At 46.6% G+C, this 22,538-nt stretch overlaps 2 protein-coding genes across 2 annotated transcripts; both read right to left on the bottom strand.

Annotated features, from left to right (window-relative positions):
- Positions 1-1,518: 1,518 nt before the first annotated feature.
- LOC123054115 (polyprenol reductase 1) lies at positions 1,519-6,017 on the bottom strand. Its single transcript, XM_044477807.1, has 6 exons — positions 5,639-6,017; positions 4,189-4,538; positions 3,497-3,731; positions 2,870-2,965; positions 1,997-2,068; positions 1,519-1,881 (listed from the first exon to the last, which is right to left on the bottom strand). Exons 1-6 carry the CDS (start codon positions 5,837-5,839, stop codon positions 1,777-1,779), a joined length of 1,059 nt encoding a protein of 352 aa, XP_044333742.1. The 5' UTR covers positions 5,840-6,017; the 3' UTR covers positions 1,519-1,776.
- A 4,927-nt stretch (positions 6,018-10,944) lies between these two features.
- On the bottom strand, positions 10,945-11,946 carry LOC123054116 (histone H1-like). Its single transcript, XM_044477808.1, has 2 exons — positions 11,703-11,946; positions 10,945-11,596 (listed from the first exon to the last, which is right to left on the bottom strand). Exons 1-2 carry the CDS (start codon positions 11,805-11,807, stop codon positions 11,141-11,143), a joined length of 561 nt encoding a protein of 186 aa, XP_044333743.1. The 5' UTR covers positions 11,808-11,946; the 3' UTR covers positions 10,945-11,140.
- Between the last annotated feature and the right edge of the window lie 10,592 nt (positions 11,947-22,538).

Genomic DNA, 22,538 nt, shown 5'->3' on the forward strand with positions numbered 1-22,538 from the left:
GTGATTCGTGGATGCACCAACTCCCGCCGACGTCACCAGCTCCTGTAATCAATCAAGCATAACCAGTACTACAGCACTTGGGCACAAATGATGCCCGGCTCTCATGGTGTCTGCCGATCGATCGATCGAAAGCCATCAAGGTGCATGCACGCACACGCCATGGTGCGTGCCGGCCCGGGAAAGAACAATGCCAATAAGTTAACAAGCGTACTACCACTAGTAGTATTAAAACTAATTAGACAAGACTTCTCTGCAAGTGCGGCAACACACACATGTCCGGGGGGGAGGGAGGATTAGCCGGGCAAAGACAAGGAGCGTGTCCCCTCCCCGCGAGGCCATGGATGATGGATCATGGATGTGCTTTCTCATCCGGCCCGGGTGAGGAGCATGAGTGAGTAGTGCTGTGGGTTGGTGGCGCCTTGCCCTCCGTCGGCTCTCTCCTCGGCCATCTTTTGCGTGTTTCTTCTGCCGGTGCCGGCGCACTTTTGTTCTGGTTTTAGGTCGATGGCGACCGGCCTGATTGCTGCCGGAATGAGTGCTCCGGAAATGGCAAAGGGCGCCCACTATGAGTGGCTTAACTTTAGACAATATGACTTCGGTGTGTTTGTTCTTCAGATATATCTGCCTATAGTACTACACTAACTGCGGCGCTGCACTTTCCAGTCACTCAGTATGAGTGGCTTGACTTTAGGCCGTTCGATTGGCCTGGAATGTACAGCTAGTGCCGATCTGCCGGTGCACTCTAAGGGAATTTTCAGCTTAAACGGCTCTCTCAACCCTGATAAGCTATGCCGGTCGTTGTTAACTTGCTAGCTAATCATACCTTCTTTCCAGAAAAATAAAAGCTTGTGATAATACCAGCAAATTGCACTCATTCGAGGCGCAGAAGAAGGCGGAGCCGGCACTGAATGAGCCCACTCGAGTAACCTGTGCTGGTGTTCTTTACACAAAAACAAAGGTGCTCCGCGGGTGATCTTTTAAGCCTTATGCTCCACTTTGCCCGCATGGACATTCAGTCCCAGACCTGCTGAGTGCCCAGCCACACACACACACCCTGCAAGAAGCAGCAGAAACACCAACATTCAGTCCACTCGCACTGCAAGTCTCCACTCTTTTAAGCCTTATGCATTTCCACTTTGCACGAATCAACATTCAGTCCCAGACCTGCTGAGCCACACACACACACTGCAAGAATCAGCAGAATCATGATTAAACTTCAGCTTCAGAAATTCCAGGTGAACATGATCGATGAAATAAAGTGAACCGCGAAGCCATAGTTTGCAGCAAGATTGGCCCGCGGGGCGAATGACAGGGCGCCTTCTTAGCAGAGATTTGAAAACCAGAAACACATGAACATTTCCAGGTGAAAACAAGTGCCAGTGATGGCACGGAAAGCCATGGTTCCACCAAAGGTCATCTTCGTGGAACATCAAAGATGACTTATAAGTTATAACACCATGATACGTCGGATTCTCGAGTCCGTACCTTGTATCAGCCTAGTTGTCAAATTTGGCATGCTTCCGGTTCTGTGAGGACTTTATTTTCTAATCCTTAAACATGTCCATAAAGGTTACTGCATACCCAGGACCCAACTACCTTAGTATGTATCGCAATTTACAACTGGAAATAGAACCCTTGTAAGTATTTCAAGTCACACAACACAACATTTTAACTTACATGCTGTCACATTTACATGAATATCTTTTACATGCCGGGCTTGTGCATTCTAGCCAGAACACACAGATTTTTACTGCACAGAAGGAATGCTTGTAGATGCTACAATACAAATGGAATGATAGCATAGCGAGAGCGGGGGTAGTCTTCAAACTTTTGGAGGTACCACCTATGAGTTTGTACTGCTGCAAATGACAAGTTTGTTATCTGCACAAAATGGAAAGTTTAATCAGCTGGAATGATAGAAAACACTGAAAGGATACAATAATCACGAGTTGATGCGATTCTGAATGCAACTGGCACAGAACTTAGCGAGGCATACCACAAAAATGAACAGGAACCACACTGAAATGTCTGATCCACCACTAGCTATCAACATGCCCAAATATATAACCTGTAAAACAAAAAACAGCCATAGATGCTAATGGGATACCAATTTCAAATCCATAAGAGTTTTTTTTTTCTGCGAGCTGCTCGGTGTTATAGTACTATATATACAGTCAATATGTAGCCTTTTGTATTTACCCCACTGTATAAGGGGTTTTCTGCATATTTCATGCACTTGTACATGTATATATACTGGCCTATGGCCACAAGGGAATACAGGTTGCATATTTTCTAACACTCGGCACCGAGTTGAAGTGAAGGCAAACCACAGAAAAGAAAAGAATTTTGCTAAAGGATTATCCTATTATGTTAGGTTCACTTGCTCAACAACAGTGGGATAATTTGGAACTCTCCCTATGATATAATATTTTATCATTTTTAGGCTATTTACAGATTGCTTGGTTTAAATGTAAGGCTGCCTACTCCTCTATGGGAAATTTATATGATCAAATGCCACTCTGCATCTGTGAATTAGGCTGGCAAAAAATGGGGAACCAAACAAATTTGATAAGTCTTTACTTTGTAGTAACATCAAACAGTGCATAAAACAATCCATCAGAAGCAACATAAAGGTTGTCTGTCCTTCATCCACTCCAGCCAGCGATCAAAACCTGACCAGGAGTTGCGCACACCAATGCTTCACCAGTGAAAAATCCATCACAGGACCCTCATTTATGATTTCAATTGACTATCCTAATTTAGATATGATTAATTTAGTACTCGCATTGTAAAAGCAGTGTTTGTCGCCAGCCATATTCGTCAAATAGCATGTGCATGCTGAATGCGAGAGAAGAATGGAGGCACTTACTAGTTCAGCAAGGTAATGAGGGCAAGACACACGACTAAACCAGTCACCGCAAGGAATAACATATTCATCAGAATCTTTATTTTCGCGCAACGATCCCTGTCAAAATGGTAAACAGAAAGCAATGGATTCGGAAAAAATTACTAAATCTGGAAGACTTTGGCCCAACTGTGCAAGGAAAAGATGCTGAAAGGTGCAGTTTCTTGCCTGAAGGACATAAAATATGCATACCAAATAACCTAAGAGAAGATTATGCAATCTGAATATAAACCTACATGATGCTACTAAGACTCTTAAGAAAAATATGGTATGATCCTTTATGAAGAGTTCCTGATGTTCATTGGCTAAGAAAGTATTTGGGATTGCTATTTTCTAGTGCAAAATGAATTCCACTCCATGAAATCCAAAGTAGCAAAACGATTCCAACAAGACATAACTATAGGATTTCAGGAAGCAGGTTTTATTAGTCATTCCAACTTTAAGTCTCAATACATCGGCAGATGCTTCGTTTTTTAACATTTGTGCTGCAACTCGCATATGTAAACATGTTGTACACATTCAGACAAGAAACCAACTAATATTTGTTATCTGGCTCTGGTTCTAGGCTCACTAAAAGAAGCTGGTACTTACAAGAATTGCATGACAACGGATCTGATGGAGGGATCCCCAAATGAATACAATAGCACCTATCCACTGGCACCACCCCAACTTTAAAAGAGGCTTTAGGAGAGAGGGTGAATCAATGACTAGGTCTGGCATTCTTGCACGACCCTTTACTATGAACTCAACTATTTGACCTCGGATAAAATCTATTGCTTCAGGAAGACAAGAGCTAGCGAGAGATAAAGGTGCAGCCGTGTAATAGCTGCAGGAAAAAAAATAACTGTAAGTCAATCCAAATTGTTGCAGAAAAAGGAAAGAGCAATGCAATGATCCTTGTGCAAAGAAACCTTTACTGAAAGACCGACGTTATAAAAAGCAAGAAATCAAAGAATATATGCAAAAAGGTCAAAAAGATAACTGTTCTGTTAATTGATAGGTGGTAAAAAATTAGAACTACAATTACCAGTGGTCAAATCATCCAGTAAACTAAAGTATGCCTTAACTTACACCATCTACTTGCATATTTTGTTGATAAAGTACAAGCCCGGAACTACAGAAAATAACCATAACAAGACCTAACAGAAAAGGCATGTGAAATTGTAATAGAAAGGACTAGAACTCTAGAAGGAAGAAAAAGAGAGAGTATTTAGTCAAGCTAGCATATTAACAACTATGCAACATTCTAGAACAGAATGGAAGTTAACCAATGTGGAACTTACAATAGACCCGTCAGATATCCTACAATGTGCATCCGAGCTGATGGGCTGTAGTGAAACACATTTTCAGTCTCATACAGGCGTCTCAGCACCTGAATTTCCATCAATAGAAGTACAAAGACAGTCCGCCAGACACGGTACTTGTGTTCCATGGTGCGCGACAGGACACTGCCAAAAGAGAACGAATTTGACCCAATAAGATGGCTAGCGATTGTGGAGTAACTCGATGGCTCTGGCAACAGCGGTGTCATTTTCATATATGCATAGAAGCATATTGCAAGCAGCAAGCTTGTTGTCACCGCTACTCCCACCACATAGAAATGCAAGAAGTACTTCTGTGGAACTGTGAACTTCTGCAATGTCATAAAGATTATTTCAGTTTCTGATACTTATGCAGAACTTGAGTAGAATACAAGAAATATGTACGATATATGCATCAAAATTATCTACATAAAGATGACAGTTTTACCCAACAGCGGTGACAGTTTTACACATAGGTACGTGAGAATAACCGTATGGGTACAAACTTTTACCCATGAGTTATTACCAGAACCTGCGCATAACCCGATTTGTCATGAGTCATCTATTGTTATAATTTTTTGCCAGAGAGTTACCCATGGGTTGCTTGATTAATATTTAAATAATAAACAATATATGTCTCATAGAACATGTAGACTGTCAGAGACGTATAACACATATAATTGTAAATTAGCAAAGAGTCGTAAAATGGACGCAACATAGGTTAGCTTCACAACCATCCAAATATCATGTACTCATAGTTCGTCTAAAGGATGACATGTTCTCTTACTTGGAAGGTTGAACTTGCTTCACTCCCAGTTAGTAACAAAAGGAATTTTAGTGGACCAGGGGCATTTTTACGTCTAATTCCAGTAATTCAAAAAAAAGAGGCAGGAGTTTCTAATCTACCCACAATCTGCTTCTATTAATTCAAAGAAAGAGACAGGAGCTTCTAATCTACCCACAATCTCCTCCTATTAATTCAAAGAAAGAGACAGGGGCTTCTAATCCACCCACAATCTCCTTTTCATCCAAGTAATCTCTCAAATACATTGTATCAAAGTCTTCAAGAGAGAGAGAGAGACGCCATGGTTGTCCATGGAAAAGGCTACATAGAACTTCAATCGTGGATTGATAGCACTCTGCAATTTTTTGCCTCTTTTGCTTTTTATAACGCCCTTTTGTAGTGTACATAAAGCTTTTTCAATATATGGAGTAGGATACTATTACTCATCTAGTGCTTTCCCTAACCAGATAGCACATTGCATCAAAATTTCAGAACCGACGGCTTTGCTAAGCCCAAATTCTCTCATGACAGCAAAGAGTTACGATCGTGCCGAACCACGGGCCCACTAGAGCTTGAATCCGGCTGCAGCCTACGGGAGATGAGTGGGAACATAAAAAGGCAAAGCGGGAACCGAGGTGCTGATCTTACCGCCTTGGAGGAGGAGGAGGAGGATGAGGAGGACGGCCTGACGGTCTTGCCGCGGGAGGAGAAGGCGGAGAGGAGGCTGTGGAGGAGGCGGCCGCCGGCGGCCGCGGGGATGGGGAGCGCGGCGGCGAGGATGGGGAGCGTGGCGGCGAGCCAGGCGAGGCACAGCAGAGGCTGGAGGGCGGGCCCGTCCCCCTTCTCCATGGGAGGCAAACCCGCGTTCGCTCTCTCTCTCTCTGCTGGTACGCGGCGATCTGCGCGGGTGGTGGGGCGGGGGCACTAGGATGGTGGGAGAGAGGGTTCGTTTGCGTTTGTGCGAGGGAGAGAGTGCGAATCGAAAGGGGAAGGCCACCGGCACGGCACGCGATTCGTTGGCTCGTTGCTTGCTGGACCGGGATGCGTGTTGGCCTTAAAGTGGGCAATCCCCTCTCGTCTCTATCGACCGGCACACGTGATGGGATTACAGTATGTGGGTATTATGAATCGCTGAGAGCTAAACTCCAACGCATCTCAAAGGGACGCGCGCTTTGATTGTTTTTTATTTGTTTGGTTTGACTCGTTCGTCGTCTTTTGCGTTTGAGTCGGCCTTACGTCCAACACGCAGATCCAAATCTCATCCGCACTTGATTCTAAAAACGTCTGTGGCCATAGATCATACCAACAGCTGTGTCATCGTCCAGAGTTCATGCCGGCATCATGTCAACGGCCGGCATACATGCCAGCCTCCAAAAAAACAGCACATAGTTCATGCCGACGCGCTTGCCAGCAGCCGGCACACATGGCAGCACACAAAAAAGGTGGGAGTTCAACCACGCCATCTCGGCCGTGGTCATGCCGGCATACAAAAAAAGATGGCGCTCTCCGTCATAGATCACTCGTCATCGAACTTGAGCATGTCGGACTGCATCTTCTCGAACCAAGGCCTCTTCCTCCGGGACACCGTGCTCAAGTCCACCTTCATGATCTCCATCTTCGAACCAACGAGAGTAGGGCCTCCCTCATTGCCGCAGCGACTCTGGCGATGCTCTCCTCTTGCTGTGCGGCAGCAGACGCAGCTTCGAGGTTCTGAGATGTTCCGGAAGCGTTTCGGGGTCACCAGAAGGTTTTCTGTGAATATCGGATAATACCGAGTATTACCGATTAATTATATATATAATGCTCTAAAAATGTTTAGAATGAATATATATTTAATTTAATATCAATTGGCCTAACAAGGCCAAGAGGTGGAGAGGGAATTGGCCCAATAGGGAGCCCCCCCCCTCCCACTATGGGAGGCCGAATCCTACTAGGGGTGGGAGTCCAACTCCCCCCCCCCCCCCACCCCCAAGGCCGGTGCACCAAGGGGGACTCCTCCTCTCCCTTAAACCTATATATACTAGAGGATTTTCACTCTATGATGACACAAGTTTTGGAGCCTCCTCTAGTTGATCTAGTGCTAGTTCTAGTTGGTCCTAATTGACTAATTAGAGATAGCCCTAGCCATCTTAATCCTCATAATTAGAAGCCCTGTGTCTCCTCCCTGTAATTCTCCACCAATGACTAGCTCTTGACAGCGAAGCGCTGCCGAATCGTGAAGACCGTATGCTTACAACCAAGTACAGAGGTTGTGCTTTCGGTCTTCCGTTCGAGGGCGGTTTGCGGGATCGTCGTCGACGTTCGAGGGACTCCAAGTATGATCTACACCGACTCGTTTACTTCCGCTGCACTCCAGAGTCGGTAACGGTTGTTGATCCAAACCCGATATGCATCTTCATATTGTTCCTGGGTGTTCGTAGGGCGATTTTTTTTGTTTTCTACTATGTTTCCCAACACTTTGTAGGGACGCCATGGATGCTAAAGGCGGCGGTCGGAGTGCAGACTTGTGAAGAAGGTGCTCGGGGTCGCCAGCCCTACCGAGAAGCTGTCCAGAAGGTGCGTGAGGTGGTCCTGGGTCAAGGGAGAGGTCCTCGAGGTCAGAGCCGCGACGGTGATGACAAATTTTGGTGCGGTAGTGGCGAGGAAGACGACAATGCCATGCTCAATTGGGGATGGCTCGTCACAATGATTTTGGCAAGAGTCGAAGAGGGCAACAAGGAAGATGTTCTGGACTTCTTTGCGTGGCTCTGTGCTTCCTCCGGCCACGTGCACGATGATGGTGGCTGTCAACTGAAGCTCGGGCACTCTCAGGTGGTTGTGAATGTGTGAGAGAGGGTGGATGAGGGAGAGGGAGAGTGTGGCGATGGAGGGTAGAGGAGGGAGAAGGGAGAACGTGACGGTGGAGGGCAGAGGAGGGAGAAGGAAGAGCATGGCGGTGGCGGCCACGAACATGTCACCGGCGTGCTTGAGTAAGAAGATAGCCAATAACGCTACGACATGGCCCCACTAGTCAACAAACTCCTCTGACTTTGTCCACGTAAGCAAAACCACCCTACAAACCCACCAATGATGATTTCTGAACGGGATTGATTAGATTAGGGGGTTAAGTGAACCAAAAAAAAGTTTAGTGGGTTATGCGAACAACTTATTTTGTTCAGGGTAGTAAAATGGTCATTTCTTCCTAAGAGGAATAGAAAGTAATTGGTGGAATTGTTGATGTATACTTAAGCCTCATTCACACACACAGGAGACATGATTAATTTGGAGTACAATAAGCTAGAACAAATCCTAATCTTTTTTTTAGAAAAGGAGGATGACCCCCGGCCTCTGCATCTGGGAGATGCATACGACCACTTTATTAATTATTTTCGAGGACCTTACAAAGTATTGCAAACAATATTCCTGAATCCACCATCTCGGCAACATATGCCGCTACTCTTATCCATATGATGAAGGGATGCTAGTTGGGCCACTACCCAAACCACTCACCTAAACCTAACATCAAAAGCCGGAAGCCCCAGCCGAGCCACATACCGGGTCTGAGGCACAATCCGGTCAGACACACTCTTGTGTCGTCGCAGCCATCTTCCACCGGTCCGTCTTCAGAATATATTGAGTCTTCTACCTTGTGTAGGCCACTCCGCCATCGACGTCACCATGACGCCAGACAGCTACCTCCTCCTGCGCGAGTCCATCTCCGCGCATCGGGCGGCGCGCCTCCACAGCGCCATGCCGCCGATCTTCGCCGCCATTAATGAGTGAGATGAAGTACCGCTCCACCACGGCATGTACTGATACAGAGCGCTAGACAGAACAGCTCAAAGGCAACAGCAGCTGCGAGGAAAGCAACGCTAATGCCATCACCCTACACAAGGACCAACACCGGAGGGAAGCAATGGTCTCGTCGAGATGCCATCACTGCCACCGGCTCAGCCACGGCGTAGGATGAAAGCCGTTGGAGCAGCCGCAAGTGAACAAGGCCGGCACAAGCCGCCAGCCGCCACCACCAGAACCACCACTGCACACCCGCCACCACTGCTATCCCCGGACGATGCCTCCAAGAAGGAATACGACGTCGCAACGCCGTCGCCGCCCAAACAGGGGACCAAGGTCTTGACCACTAAGCAGGGGGCAGGAAGAGGAGGAGGGGAACCTCACCGAAGCCTCCAAGAAGGGGATCGGCGCCAAAGGCGTCGACTTCGCTGTGGCCGCCGCGCTGACCAAGGGGTTACCCCGGTTCCAGCTCACAACCTCGAGCTCCCAACCACCCGAGCCGAAGGACAGCACCACGCCGGCCACCGGAATCAGAAGGGGATCGAGCAGATCGGGCAAGATGAGGCGGGCCTTCTCCACAAGACGCCGATGCGGTCCGCGAGGAGACCACCGCGTCGCGACCCACGCCCGCTGCCCCCTTGCTACCCACGCAACCAAGAGGACGGCCATCCAGCGCCCACCGGCGCCACCTGCCGAGGGATCCACGCCGGGCACACCATCCGGGGCCGCCGCCCCGACGCCCTAGGCCCTCCACGAGATGCGGAGTAGCCAGATCCCCGCCGCCACCATCATAGATGACGCGCGCGCGAGCCGGGGGCGCATCTCAGGCGGCGGCGGAGTGGTAGCACGATACTCAACACGCTCCCTCCTCTCGACCCCCACGTTATTTTTCCTTCACGCCGCTGAGAGCACTTCGCACGGAATCAATGATGTGCCGCATCCCTGACTTGTACATCAACACTGGAGCTTTTTTTTAGAAACTTTCAATATATTTATTTTCAATCATGACAGTACAAAGAACAACATAGTTAATAAAAATTGCAACCATGTTCATGGACCACCTAGCGACGACTACAAGCACTGGAGCGAGCCGAAGGCACGTCGCCGTCATCGTCCCACTCTCACCTGAGCTCCCACTCTCACCTGAGCTGGGCAAACCTTGTTGTAGTAGACAGTCGGCAAGTTATCATGCTAAGGCCCCATAGGACCAGCACACCAGATTAGCAACCATCATCGCTGAAGGAAGCCGTAGATCAGAAGGGTCAAACATGTAAACAATCAAAAGAAGACGAATGAAGACCAGATTCAGACAGATCCACCGAAGACGAGCACCGACCGAATCCCGCGAGATTCGACAGAGATAAACCTCCACACGCCCTCTAACGATGCTAGAGGCACCATCAGGGCGGGAATAGAACGTGGAAGACATTATTCATACAAAGGGCCATCGCCGCCGGCATACAACCCCAACCAAGACGTTGAATCTAACAAGAACAAGAACAAAAACGGGTCACTCCCGCCGACAGGGGGCAAGATCCTCCGCACCTCGACGCCTCCGGCCGGCTAGCCGTATGCCCATATCAGCTCTTCAGTTAAGAACAACGAGAAGACGACGGCAGGAACCGCTGGGTTTTTCTTTTTGAGATCGTGCAAGACGCTGGTTTTTGGATGACAAAGAGCTGACAAGGCTACCCCACTAACCGTCGGGCCGAGTGGTGGATTTGGACTCGAGTTGGTTCCCGTTGCGTGACCGAGGTTTCATGCGTTGTGTGTGAGTTATCTGAAGAAATAAGAAGAAACTGAATCTCACCCGCTCTCTTTGTCTCTCGATTCCCACCCAATTTATTCAGTGGTCTGTGGAACACCTATGTTCAGTTTCTGCCAGAAAGAGGGTAATCTGGGGCCAAATCTATCAACGGAACTCAGCATAAAAGGCGCAAATTGTGACCGACTGACACTCAAAAGGCCTTGCGCAAATTTGGCCAACTAAATTTTCGATCATCTATTTGGGTAACTCATTACTCCCTCCGGGAAGGGAACGTACGCAGTAGTAGGGAGATCTAACAAATCATAAGCAGACTATTCCCCATATCAAACTGACGACGCGTGCCAGCAATGCCGAGTAAGGTGAAAACTGAATATCAGAAAGGCGTAAACAGAGCTTCAGAAAAATACAGAAATTTGGTAATAAATCTGCAAGTTCATTTCATCTCCGGAAACCTAACAATTTCATAAACTTAAACACCACACACGATACATAGAAACTGCCTAGCAGAATCGAGACCTAAATCAGGGAGGATGAGGCATCCATTTTGTACATACCCTGAACACAAACACACCAAGGGCAACTAAAACCCATCATGCCATCGGAACAGATCAAGCGGCGGCGACCTTGCGGCCCTTCTTGGCGGCCGGGGAGCGGACGGTCTTCGGCTTTGCCTTGGCCTTGGCCGCGGGCGACTTCTTGGCCTTGGCGACCAGCGTCTTCTTCTCCGGCGCCTTGCGCTTCGTGCCGGCGGCGGCCTTCTTGGGCTTCGCGGACGCCTTCTTCTTGGCCTTGGCGCCGTCCTTTGCGGGCTTCGCCGCAGCCTTGGGGGCTGCGGGCTTGGCCTTGGGCTTGGGCGCGTCCTTCTTGGCGGCGTCGGAGAGCTTGTAGGAGGCCTTGACCTTGACGAGCTTGCCCTTGGCGGCGGAGGCGCGGAGCTGGACGGAGAGCATCTTCTTGAAGTTGGCCGGGAGAGACTTGCCGTGCTTCTCCTCGATGTACTTGGCGATGGCGACCGAGCTGGACCCGGTCCTGTCCTTGAGCGCCGCGATCGCCTCCTTGATCATCTGCAAGATCGAAATCAAGATCCAGTCAGCCCCAATCGCAAACCGAAACGAACGAATCACAGAGATGCGGAGGATTTAACAGGAGAGGAGAGGCTCGGGCGCTCACCTCGAAGTAGGCCGGGTGGGCGGGGCCGGCGGCGGCCTTCTTCGGCTTGGCGGCGGAGGGCTTCGGCTTCGGTGCCGCGGCGGCGGGCTTGGCGAGGGCAGGCATTGTGGCTAACTGAAGCGGAGCTCTGAAACTGAAACTGCTACTTGTGCTGAGCGCGCGTGAAATTTTCGGAGAGTTCGAGCGGTGGATGGATTTGGGAGCACCGGGTCGAGGATTATTTATATCCGCGGAGGGGGCGATCCGGGGGACGAGAATGCTGCGATCTCAATGGTTGGAGTGGGAGTGCCGCGGATCGCGAGCAGCGACGGGGAGGATCGGCCGAAAGCGCAAAGCACACCAGGTCACAAGGTAGGACCTGGAGCTGAGCTGTAATGCTGACTGGGCAGCGTTAGAAAAATTATTGCTATCTCGTTTATTAGTCTCCTTCGTATTCTGTGCCAAATCTTGACATTATTTCACTAATAAAATTTTAGTGCATGTCATAAAAAATAATTTGAAAATATGTTCAAATACGAATCAATGATATACATTTTTATGACATGTATTAATATTTTATTAGCTAGATCCGTAGTCAAAATTTGGCACAAAATACGAAAAAGACTAATAATCAGGATGTAGGTAATTACACAGTGCATTGAAATAATATTTTTTTTTCTTCAACACCAATCCTACGTCAGTGATCCAATGACATGCCCATACCATGTCACCAGGTAACATGGTCGTTGGATCAACAATGCAGAGTGCTCGGATGATATATGGTAGCATAGAAACACTATGCATCGGTCCTGTAGCACGCATAGTGTAGCCGTGTATTGGAGATGTGCACTGTAGCTATACACTGTTCATGAGGCGTGTCCACTGATTCTTTATCTCATGGTCTAGAGATGAGGAAATGTCACTATATTGTTCATCAGTAACTCGCGCATGGAAAGTCACCTGATCTCAATCCACGTCCTACATATGTAAGAGATTCATCCCCACTAAGTTATTTATCTCAACATGCAATCATGCCACATTACAGATACAATTATGGATGGGATAAAACCAGTGACGGAGCTTGAAAGAAAAAGTTGGGCGGGCCAGACTAAAGAAGACCACAGTTTTTTTTTTCCAAAAGTACCATTGGAGTCTGTTGCTGGAAGAGTACTATATTTTGTCGTCGCATCATCGTAGGGGTCGAACAGACCAATGGATTATTGCAGACTTGAGTTGTAATGTGCTAAATAGAGGTACGCATGATTTGACGTAGCTCCCCGATGAACCTATGCAGATAAATAGCAAAGCTTAGATCATAGGTAATTGAAAATGAAAAATAGTTTAAAAAGTACACTTCTTATACCATTTGGGTTGGGTTGTATTGAGGTAGATACCCGGGCATTTGGTTTGTCAAAGGCATTCAGGTCGTTGTTGTAAAGAATCGGCTATCTTCTTTTTCTTCTTTGTTTTTGCTTTCTCCGAGCCACCAACGGGTCTTGCTCATCTTGGTACAATATTTTCTCCGAATTGACCCTATTAAAATTAGTACCAAAGCTTAGCATCGCTGAAGTTTGAAAATAAGATAAAATCAAAAAGCTTAGACTTCTTATACCATTAAGATAGGGTTATACGTGGGCATTTGCTTTGTGAAAGGCATTTCAGGTTGTAGTTATAAAGAATCATCTATCTTCTTTTTCTTCATTGTTTTTTCTTTCTCCAAGCCACCAACGGGTCTCGCTGATTCTCGTATAGTCTTCTCATTAACCTTCATACCTCTTGGCATGTGAAGCCCCTCGTTATGCTTTGAAGCTCTAGTAGAGTCCATGTTACCGGCAACCATAAACTTAAATGTAAGTCTTACTTTGAAAATACTTTATCCAACTAGTAGCATATAACTATATACCTTGTGAAACAGAGGAATCATCCCAAATCCATATATGGATCTAGATCAACTCTAATTTTCAAGCTTTGCTCGACATCTCGTGCTAGCTGCTCTACACATTTAGCAGCCATGTCATATGTTTCATCGGACTCTACGGTGCGAGCAACTATGTGGATAAACATTCTGCACAAGTCGTTGTAAAAGTTCGACATTCTTGCTTTTAGATCCTCGTGCAGATTGTGGTTCCTTGTTATCTCTAGCACTTTCGCATCAATTGTCCATATTTTTAGTATATATTGTTCAAGAATATGCTTGATATTATTAATATCAAGTATCTTTAAGCAATGAGAGCAGAGGATTCCAGCAAATTCAAACTTCTTGCAACTATAATTGACTTTTTCTTCATTTGGATAAAAACTAACAACATGCGCACGTTGTGTTCCATGAAATTTTACTGTATAAACTTTCTTATCATTATCACTTTAATCAAATGTGTCATAGTTTAGGGTCCGAAGCACTTGTCCCTGAAACATCTTGAATATTGCGGGACTATATGTAGTTGCGACTTGCCTTAACACATAGCTACCTTATGCCTTCAGTTTGGGACTAGTTTGTGACGCCTTGAAGTCACACTTCACCTCTACAAATCTTTTATCCGCAATTAAATGCTCAAAAATGCTCGAAAAAAGTAAGTATGTAATATTTAATACTAATGTACCGCTTTAGTTCATTATTCATACTTTCCCTTCTCTGGGTAGTGCTCATGTGGGTTGGTAATGTATTTCTGCCATACACTATAGTGCCCATTGCTCCCTTTTCTCAAACAGCCTTTGCAACCACGTATTGTCACGTAGTCCATATCTGTCTAGCATTCTATTCCATTCATATATAAAATCATCTTCTTCCTCAATATCATAGATACAATGCTGAAAATCAGCATTGAGCTTCTTATATTCTTCAACACCCCCAGCAAGGTGCTTGCAAGCATTTTGATTCATATGGCACACACAAATTCTATGGTGAGACCGAGGAAGGACTTTATTGATTGCGTTGGCCATTACTGCATCTTCATCGGTCAGAATAGTCCTTGGATGTTTCGCGGGCATAGTTGTTAGAAATGTTCTAGAACGCCAAGCAAACCTTTCAGCAGTTTCATCATAGTAAGTGTAGCACCAAAGACCATAGTTTTCTCGTGATTATTCACCCCAACAATCAAACCAAAGGGACACCCATCATCTAGTTTCCTATATGTGGTGTCAAAGCATATAACATCACCAAACATTGCATAGTCAGATATCATTTTGGAGTCAGCCTAGAAAATATTAGTTATCATGTCATCCTCATCAATTTTAATTAAATTAGAAAAAAATGGCATATTCTTTTACCTTCTTCTCCATGTATTCTAACACCCCATGTGTCTCCTTTCTTTGCTTGCAATATTCTCTAAGAGCGCAAATGATTCTTCATATCTCCAGGTGCAAACCCAAGACTTGGAAGTCCACATGCTTCTTTGGCCATAAGATTTATAATTGCTTTATTTGAAATGCCTACAGACTTTGCGACTTCAGCGCTTGCTATTTGTGCTTCTGTTACTTTCCTTTGGGATCTTATGTATAGGGCCATGTCTCCGGTAACAAGAGGATGGTTATGTGCTGCCTCAAATTCGTACACATAATATAATCCGTTTTTTGAAACTTATCTTTATATGGGCTTGGTAACTAATACGTCCATTTTGCATCATGTTTTCCTACTTTTATTTATATTATTTTTATGCATAATAATGCCTTTTGGAGTAATTCTAATGCCTTTTCTCTCATAATATGTAAGGTACACACAAAGAGGGAGAATACCGACAGCTGGAATTCTGGACTTGAAAAAGCTACGTCAGGCTACCTATTATGCACAACTCCAAATGAGCTTAAACTTCACGGAGATTTTTATGGAATATATAAGAAATATTGGAGCCAATAGGTACCAGTGGGGCTCACAAGGTGGGCACAAACCACTTGGGTGCGCCAGGGAGCCCAGGCGCGCCCTGGTGGGTTGTGCCCTCCTCGGCCCACCTTCGGTGCCCCCCTTCTGGTATATAAGTCATTTTGACCTAGAAAAAAATAAGGAGAGGACTTTCGGGATGAAGCACCACCGTCTCAAGGCGGAACTTGGGCAGGACTATTACCCTCCGGCGGAGCGATTCCGCCGAGGGAACTTCCGTCTCGGAAGGGGAAATCATCGTCATCATCATCACCAACAACTCTCCCATCTTGGGGAGGGCAATCTCCATCAACATCTTCAACAGCACCATCTCCTCTCAAACCCTAGTTCATCTCTTGTGTTTAATCTTTATACCGGAACTATAGATTGGCGCTTGTGGGTGACTAGTAGTGTTGACTACATCTTGTAGTTGATTACTATATGGTTTATTTGGTGGAAGATTATATGTTTAGATCCATTATGCTATTTAATACCCCTCTGATCTTGAGCATGGTTATCATTTGTGAGTAGTTACTTTTTTCTTTAGGTCACGGGAGAAATCTTGTTGCAAGTAATCATGTGAACTTGGTATGTGTTCGATATTTTGACGGAATCCTAGTAATTAAAGTAATTATCTTAGTGAATCCAAAAAGTAATAGTATAACCAAAACAAAATACAAGCAACCCATACCTTAACGGGAGCATGTAAATGTCCGTTGTTATATTACAATAGTATTCTTTACTTTATGGTGACTCCATCTTCGGATGCTAAAACCAATAGCTTTTGCATATTTGTTATATAAGGAGTAGGCCTCCTCTTCAAATAAAAATGTCAATCTTTGGTAACATGTTGTCACTACAATTTGCTGCAACATTTTCTTGCACATCATGTATGAATTAGAATTCAATTTTGTTAATGCACATTTTTTGCATATGTTGTATTTTGCTTACCATGCGTGACTTTACTGAATTTATGAAACAAGGATTAAAAAAAAGATTACCCACGTCATAACAGTGTTGTAAAACAATGTAGACTAATATCCATGGGTTGCTGTTTTATTAGAATATGCTAAGTGGAGTATTAACTGGGTATTAAACATCTATTTTGACATGTGCAGTTTCTTCATGTACCAGGCATAAGGCTAGTATAACTGTAACCGATCCATAAGTTCTATCATCCTATACGAAGCAACACAGATAATTTTCCAATCATGATCAAGATTTTCAATTTTGTTTTCATCAGGGAGAATTAATGTTCTACAATCATGAAGACATTTTTGATCTTTTTAGCAGGGAAAATTAAGCAATAGATTCTACAAGGAAAGAACAATGAAAAGAGATAATAAAGACAATACTTTTGGTCCCTGAGATTCATCACCGTCCTCATGGATCCAAGGATTGATGCTCAAAGAAGCCATGGGGAACGAGATGCCCCTATCCTTCAGCCCCTAGGTTGCCTTGCTTCTGCCCAATTGATGCACCTTAGCCTCCTGTAGATTTCCTTCTTCCGCCTGATATTGAACTTGTTTGATGTGCTTTTGCCAGGATCTTGTTCCTGATTGATGTGGGTGATCTAATATGGTGGTGAGATTTGCGTGCTTCCTATATGGATAATCAGGAATATGTGTGTTTTTTTCTAGATTAACACAAGTCAAAGAGGATTGCCAAACCTCTTTGTTGTGTATGTTGGCGGCAAAAAATGAAATTAGCCTCCTTTTCCCTCTAGATTAGTGCAGTGGGAGTATTGCCAAGTATTACGGACAGACAACAGAGAAAGAACACAAGTTTTTTTGTTTTTCTTTCGCTGGAAAAGGGACGCGGGTGGAGAGATAAGTTGTGCAGCCGTTGGATTGTAAAATAAGTCACATGGGAGCACGGATGGGAGCACGGGACGGGAGCAGGCAAGCCCCATCCGCTTTTGGCATTAGTTTCACCCATTGTGAAGGGTGTTGCCCAATGAAGATAAGAGAAAACCGATGCTTCTATGAGCACCGATGCCAAGTTAACCCAATGCAATAAATATTATTTGTTGTCAGACGAGCGCTTGGACACAACATTGAGCGGAAGGATAATGGCGTAGCATTCTGGATAAAAGGAGAGACGTGGTCAGTTCTTTATCCTATTCTATTCAATGGTGGGATCAACTATAGAGATATTTGGAATACACACGTTGTGGATATGATGGTAAACATGGCGCCGATGCCACATCCCATTTAATGATCAAATTTGGCAACACCACATTGTGGATGCCCTAAGAGCATCTACAGTTGGATTTGGCAAATCCGCCCCTCAACGCCTAAGGACGCGCCCGAGCGCCGATGGACAGTGATCGGTCACGCGCCAAAAATGCATGTTACATTCGGATATCTCAAATTAGAAATCCCAAATCCGCCCCTCAACGCCTGAGGACGCGCCCGAGCGCCTCCAACACAACAACCTTTGAGCGAAGCTTCGTCCGGTTCCGCTCCCCACTCGCCCGGCTCCACCCTGGCCATGTCTGGCGGCTGACTGCATTCCCCAGAGTGCTGGTCCGGTCGCCGGCAAGGTAGAGTAGGGCATGGGACACGAGCCGGCTCACGGGACTCAAGGCGCCGCCGCCTCCCATCACTACAAAAAAAAACACATCCATGACATTTTGGGCCGAACGCATTTTTTCTGTCATGCTTATGACACTTCTATGATGATAACTATGACAAAACCCGGTATCATCATAGATGTGGTGGGCTCCTACTTCTATGAAAAAAAATCATGACAGAAAAATGGGCTTTTCATCCTGGGCGGGCCGGAGACACAGCTGCATGACATTCTTTGGGTCGTCCATGACAGAGAAAACCGTGGTAGAAGCGAGGGCGAAGAAAATATCGGGGAGTTCCCAGCTACGGTGGGTGGTCGGGGCGGAGCGATGCACGGAGGTTTGCGCATTTCTCTCATACACGTACGCGCGTGGGTGCGAGGCGTTGGGCTCTAACTGAACCCGAGCGAGGCGTTCGCCTACTGAACCTGAGCGATTGCACTGCAGGCTACGCGTTACTGAACCCGAGCGATCGATCGATGGCTGTTAACTGAACCCGATTGAGTGATTCCTTCGCTACTGCTGCTAACTGAAGCCCATCGAACCCTCCTGCCTCCTTCCCTTGATGAACAATGAGCGTTGTTGGGGGGGGTGGATGAACAGTTCCTGGTGGGGGTTGGATGAACAGGACCCCGTGGTGTTGCCGCCGGATGAACAGGACCCCGATCGATCGAGCCGGTTGGGGGGTGGATGAACAGGACCCCGTGGAGGGCTGGATGAACAGGACCCCGTGGAGGGCTGGTTGAACAGTAGCCGGTGGAGGGCTGGATGAACAGTAGCCCGTGGAGGGGTGGTTGAACAGGACCCCGTGGAGAGGGCTGGTTGAACAGTAGCCGGTGGAGGAGCGGTGGAGGCTGGATGAACAGGAGCCCGTGGATGAACAATCACAGGTGGAGGCTGGAGGAGGTCGACGGTGGATGAACAGTAGCCCGTGGGGGCTGGAGGAGGTCGACGGTGGAGATGAATAGTATCCCGTGGAGTCTCATTTTGCGGTACGCCACACCCCTCCTGATGAACAGGACCCCCGTTTCGACCGTAGCGCTCCAACACAAGTCTGTTTCCTCCGTTTTGCGGTACGCCGCACCCCTCCCGATCAACAGGACCCCGTTTCGACCGTAGGAGGTCCAAGAGAAGTCCGTTTCCTCCGTTTTGCGATACGCCAGACCCCTCCCGATGAACAGGATCCCGTTTTGACCATGGCCGGTCGGTTGTTCCGTCCAAGCCGGTTGGCTCCCGATGAACACGATGACGATGCAATTTCTCCGTTCCGACCTAGCCATGTACGTGAGCCCTGGCCGTACGTATGCGCGAGTAGGCGTTCGAGACCCCGCTCGTATGTACGTACGTGGGCGTATTTACTTTCTTGCACCCTGGCCGTTGTACGTACGTGTACATGCTACGTCTGCGCCTCTACTGGGACACGTGCCCTTCCTTACTCGGCCACGGTTAATCGTTGCAGCCTACAGATAGACCGATCGACCAGTATGTATGTACACGTTTCCGACCAGAATGACAACGCTATGTACGCTTCGACCAGGTGGGTCCCGACCGTCAGGCACTTCCTTGCGTGCAAAGATGTAGCTGGTGGGTCCCAGCAGTCAGGGGGCGAATCATTTTTTTGCCCATAATATGGATGCACTTCCTTGCGTGTGAAGATGTAACTGGTGGGTCCTAGCAGTCAGGGGGGAAATGTTTTTTCGCGAAATACGGTGGCCTGACCGGTGGGTCCCTGCTGTCAGGTGGAGGAATCATTATTTTCCGCGTAATAAGGAGGCACTTCCTTGCTGCGGCTATGGACCCAGCTGTCAGCCTCTCCACGTACAGTACTCTTCCGATGGAAGTCGTCCCTTGACCACATTGACCACGCCGCGCCGAGAGCACCAAGGCGGTGGACGACGGTGAGGCCTAGGAAGGGGACGACGCGGAGCCGGGGAAGACGCGATAGTGGATGCCCACGCGAAGAGGAGTACGAGGGTTCACTGGTTCGGCGTCGGTGTGAGGCTGCCATCGCCGCAGAATAACAGGGGGTGTGGGTGAGTGGAGGGATGGCCTGGCCAGCGGTGGGAGTAGTAGGGGGCGGTGGGCCTCCGCGACAGCACAATCGGCCACGGGAGGCAGGAGCAGGCTGCACGACTGGCGCTGCTTTGGGCGGCTGGAGCAAGAAGACCAAAGGTTGAAGAAGCACAACAGCCGTTGGATGGACATCGTACGGTCACTGCATCTAGAATCGTTTATATTGACTAAGCTGACAAAGCCCTTGGTACGCGTCAACTTAGTAGGCCCACAGGTCAGCCTCCGAAATGGTGTGCCCCAGATGTCAGGGGGAGGAATCATTTTTTGGGCGGGTGAAGCTAGAATATCCGAGATTGAAGAAGAAGCACGACATCCGTTGGATGGACATCTAACGGCCACTGCTGCTAGAACCGTGTGTTGACTATAAGTTGACAAAGCCTTGCATACGCGTCAACTTACTTTTTTTTGGGACGCGTCAACTTAGTTGGCCCACAAGTGTGTGGCAGAGAACTTATAGCCCATTTGAGATTTGTAAGAATGTACAGCCCATTTTTGAATTCTAGTGGAATTTACTACAACCCATTTACAGTTTGTTAAAAGTACAACCCATTTTCTAGCTAGGACAATGATTAATAATTCAACCAACCGTTCAAAACAGAATTCAATAAAATTTCCCACATTTTGATGGGATCCGAAATATTTTTATCCCGAAATTTCTAGTCGGATTAAATACAATTTCAATATAAATTTGTATTACGTAAAAATCCAATGAAACATTGCGCGTGCAACAATTAATGAAATTCCAAAAATAATATTTTATAAACTAATTACATGTTTGGTGCATTTTTTATAGTTACAACCCAATTTTTACAATTACATCCCATTTATTATTTTTTAAAGCCCATTTTCTTGTTAAGCCTAATGCATCCCTCCTAGGAAAGATTTGCAGCCCAGCGGGGCGGAGAATAACAAGTTGACCTTGCCTGGGTATTCCTCAAAAAAAAAAAGCTGGGCTAGCCATTTTTAGCTTGAAAAAAATTAATATCTGGGCTGGATATCTGGCCTGGGCTAGACGGGCCACAACCCGCCCAGTTAATACCCTGCTCTCCTTTGAACAACAACGAAAACATCGCTCAAGAAAAACTCTGTACTGCTCACACCTCAAAAACACAAATACTGTTCGAGCTGCTTGGTCCCGGCCGTCGGCCGCTGTAAGTGCATCTAGTGCCCCTTAGTGATTTTGGTGTATTGAAGACTTATAGGTTAAGGGACTAATGCGTTTATGAGTGTACACGGGTCTATAAGTCTATGAGGAGTTTGATATTTACAGAGAAAGTCGACCCCTAAAAATGAAGTTCTTCAACTGAAGACTTTGGATTTCTGAAGACTTTCTGAAGACTTTGAAAGTGAAGAAATTGGTGTGACCTGAAGACATGCTATTCATTCGAGGAACATGAAGCGTGAAGACTTTTGTTTTCGTAGTTTCATTTTCTCTTTCTTGAGTCATAGGAAACACCGTACTGTTAAAGGGGGTCGAGGAAATACTAAGGAAAAATTTCCATGTGATGCTCAACTCAAAATCCTACACCTACCAATCCCTTCGAGTGAAGCCATTGGAAATCTCATACAGTTCAGTCATATTCTTCAGTGACAGAGACGAAGTTCTTCTGGTCTCTGAGGAATTTGTTCTGACTGAGGAGTTAGGAATTCGCCAGTGCGGATTGCCTACACAGTGAGGAACATGATAGCCCTGAGGAATTTGATACTCAAATTTCCGACCGTTGTTGTGCTATGCGCCAGCTGTCCCAAAATATCTACCCACCTAACGGTCATATCATTGAAGGGCATTTATGTCTTATCATGTCGGGCTGCTCCCTAGGCTATAAATAGCCGCCCCCTACAACCACTAGCTGGTTGGCTGCTCCGAGAGAAACTGACACTTGTCATTTGAGAGCATCCCATCCTCCGAGGACTTTGAGCGAAAATCATCAAGTGAGGAAAACCCAAACCCAAACACCTACAAACCCAAAGTGATTGAGCATCACTGAAGAGATTGATCCTGCGTGGATCCGACGCTTGTTACCTTGGAAGACTGTGCTTCTTCCAGACGGTTAGGCGTCATGGTCTAGAGCATCCAAGAGGAAATTGTGGATCGCCGAGTGACCGAGTTTGTGAAGGTTCGGAAGTCACCTGAAGACTTACCACGAGTGATTGGGCGAGGTCTGTGTGACCTTAGCTCAAGGGGAATACGGTGAGGACTAAGTGTCCTGGACTGCGTGTTCAGGACTGGGTGTCTGGGACTGTGTGTCCTCGAGACAGCAGTTGGAACTGGTCTACCAAATCATTGTCTTCACCAAGCTTACTGGTTCTATTTCCTCAACTCTTTCATTTCCTCATAACTGTGTTGTGCTCTTGTTCA

The sequence above is a fragment of the Triticum aestivum genome, chromosome 2D (assembly GCF_018294505.1).
Source record: "Triticum aestivum cultivar Chinese Spring chromosome 2D, IWGSC CS RefSeq v2.1, whole genome shotgun sequence".
NCBI classification, from domain to species: domain Eukaryota; kingdom Viridiplantae; phylum Streptophyta; class Magnoliopsida; order Poales; family Poaceae; genus Triticum; species Triticum aestivum.

What these genes read in the sequence shown, in the direction of transcription:
- LOC123054115 (XM_044477807.1), bottom strand. Translation starts at nt 5,839, where the DNA reads ATGGAGAAGGGGGACGGGCCCGCCCTCCAGCCTCTGCTGTGCCTCGCC. An exon ending in GGATATCTGACGGGTCTATT is followed by an intron (nt 3,732 to 4,188) that starts GTAAGTTCCACA and finishes TTTTTCCTGCAG; the next exon opens with CTATTACACGGCTGCACCTT. An exon ending in GGTTCCTGTTCATTTTTGTG is followed by an intron (nt 1,882 to 1,996) that starts GTATGCCTCGCT and finishes CATTTTGTGCAG; the next exon opens with ATAACAAACTTGTCATTTGC.
- LOC123054116 (XM_044477808.1), bottom strand. Translation starts at nt 11,807, where the DNA reads ATGCCTGCCCTCGCCAAGCCCGCCGCCGCGGCACCGAAGCCGAAGCCC. An exon ending in CCCACCCGGCCTACTTCGAG is followed by an intron (nt 11,597 to 11,702) that starts GTGAGCGCCCGA and finishes TCGATCTTGCAG; the next exon opens with ATGATCAAGGAGGCGATCGC.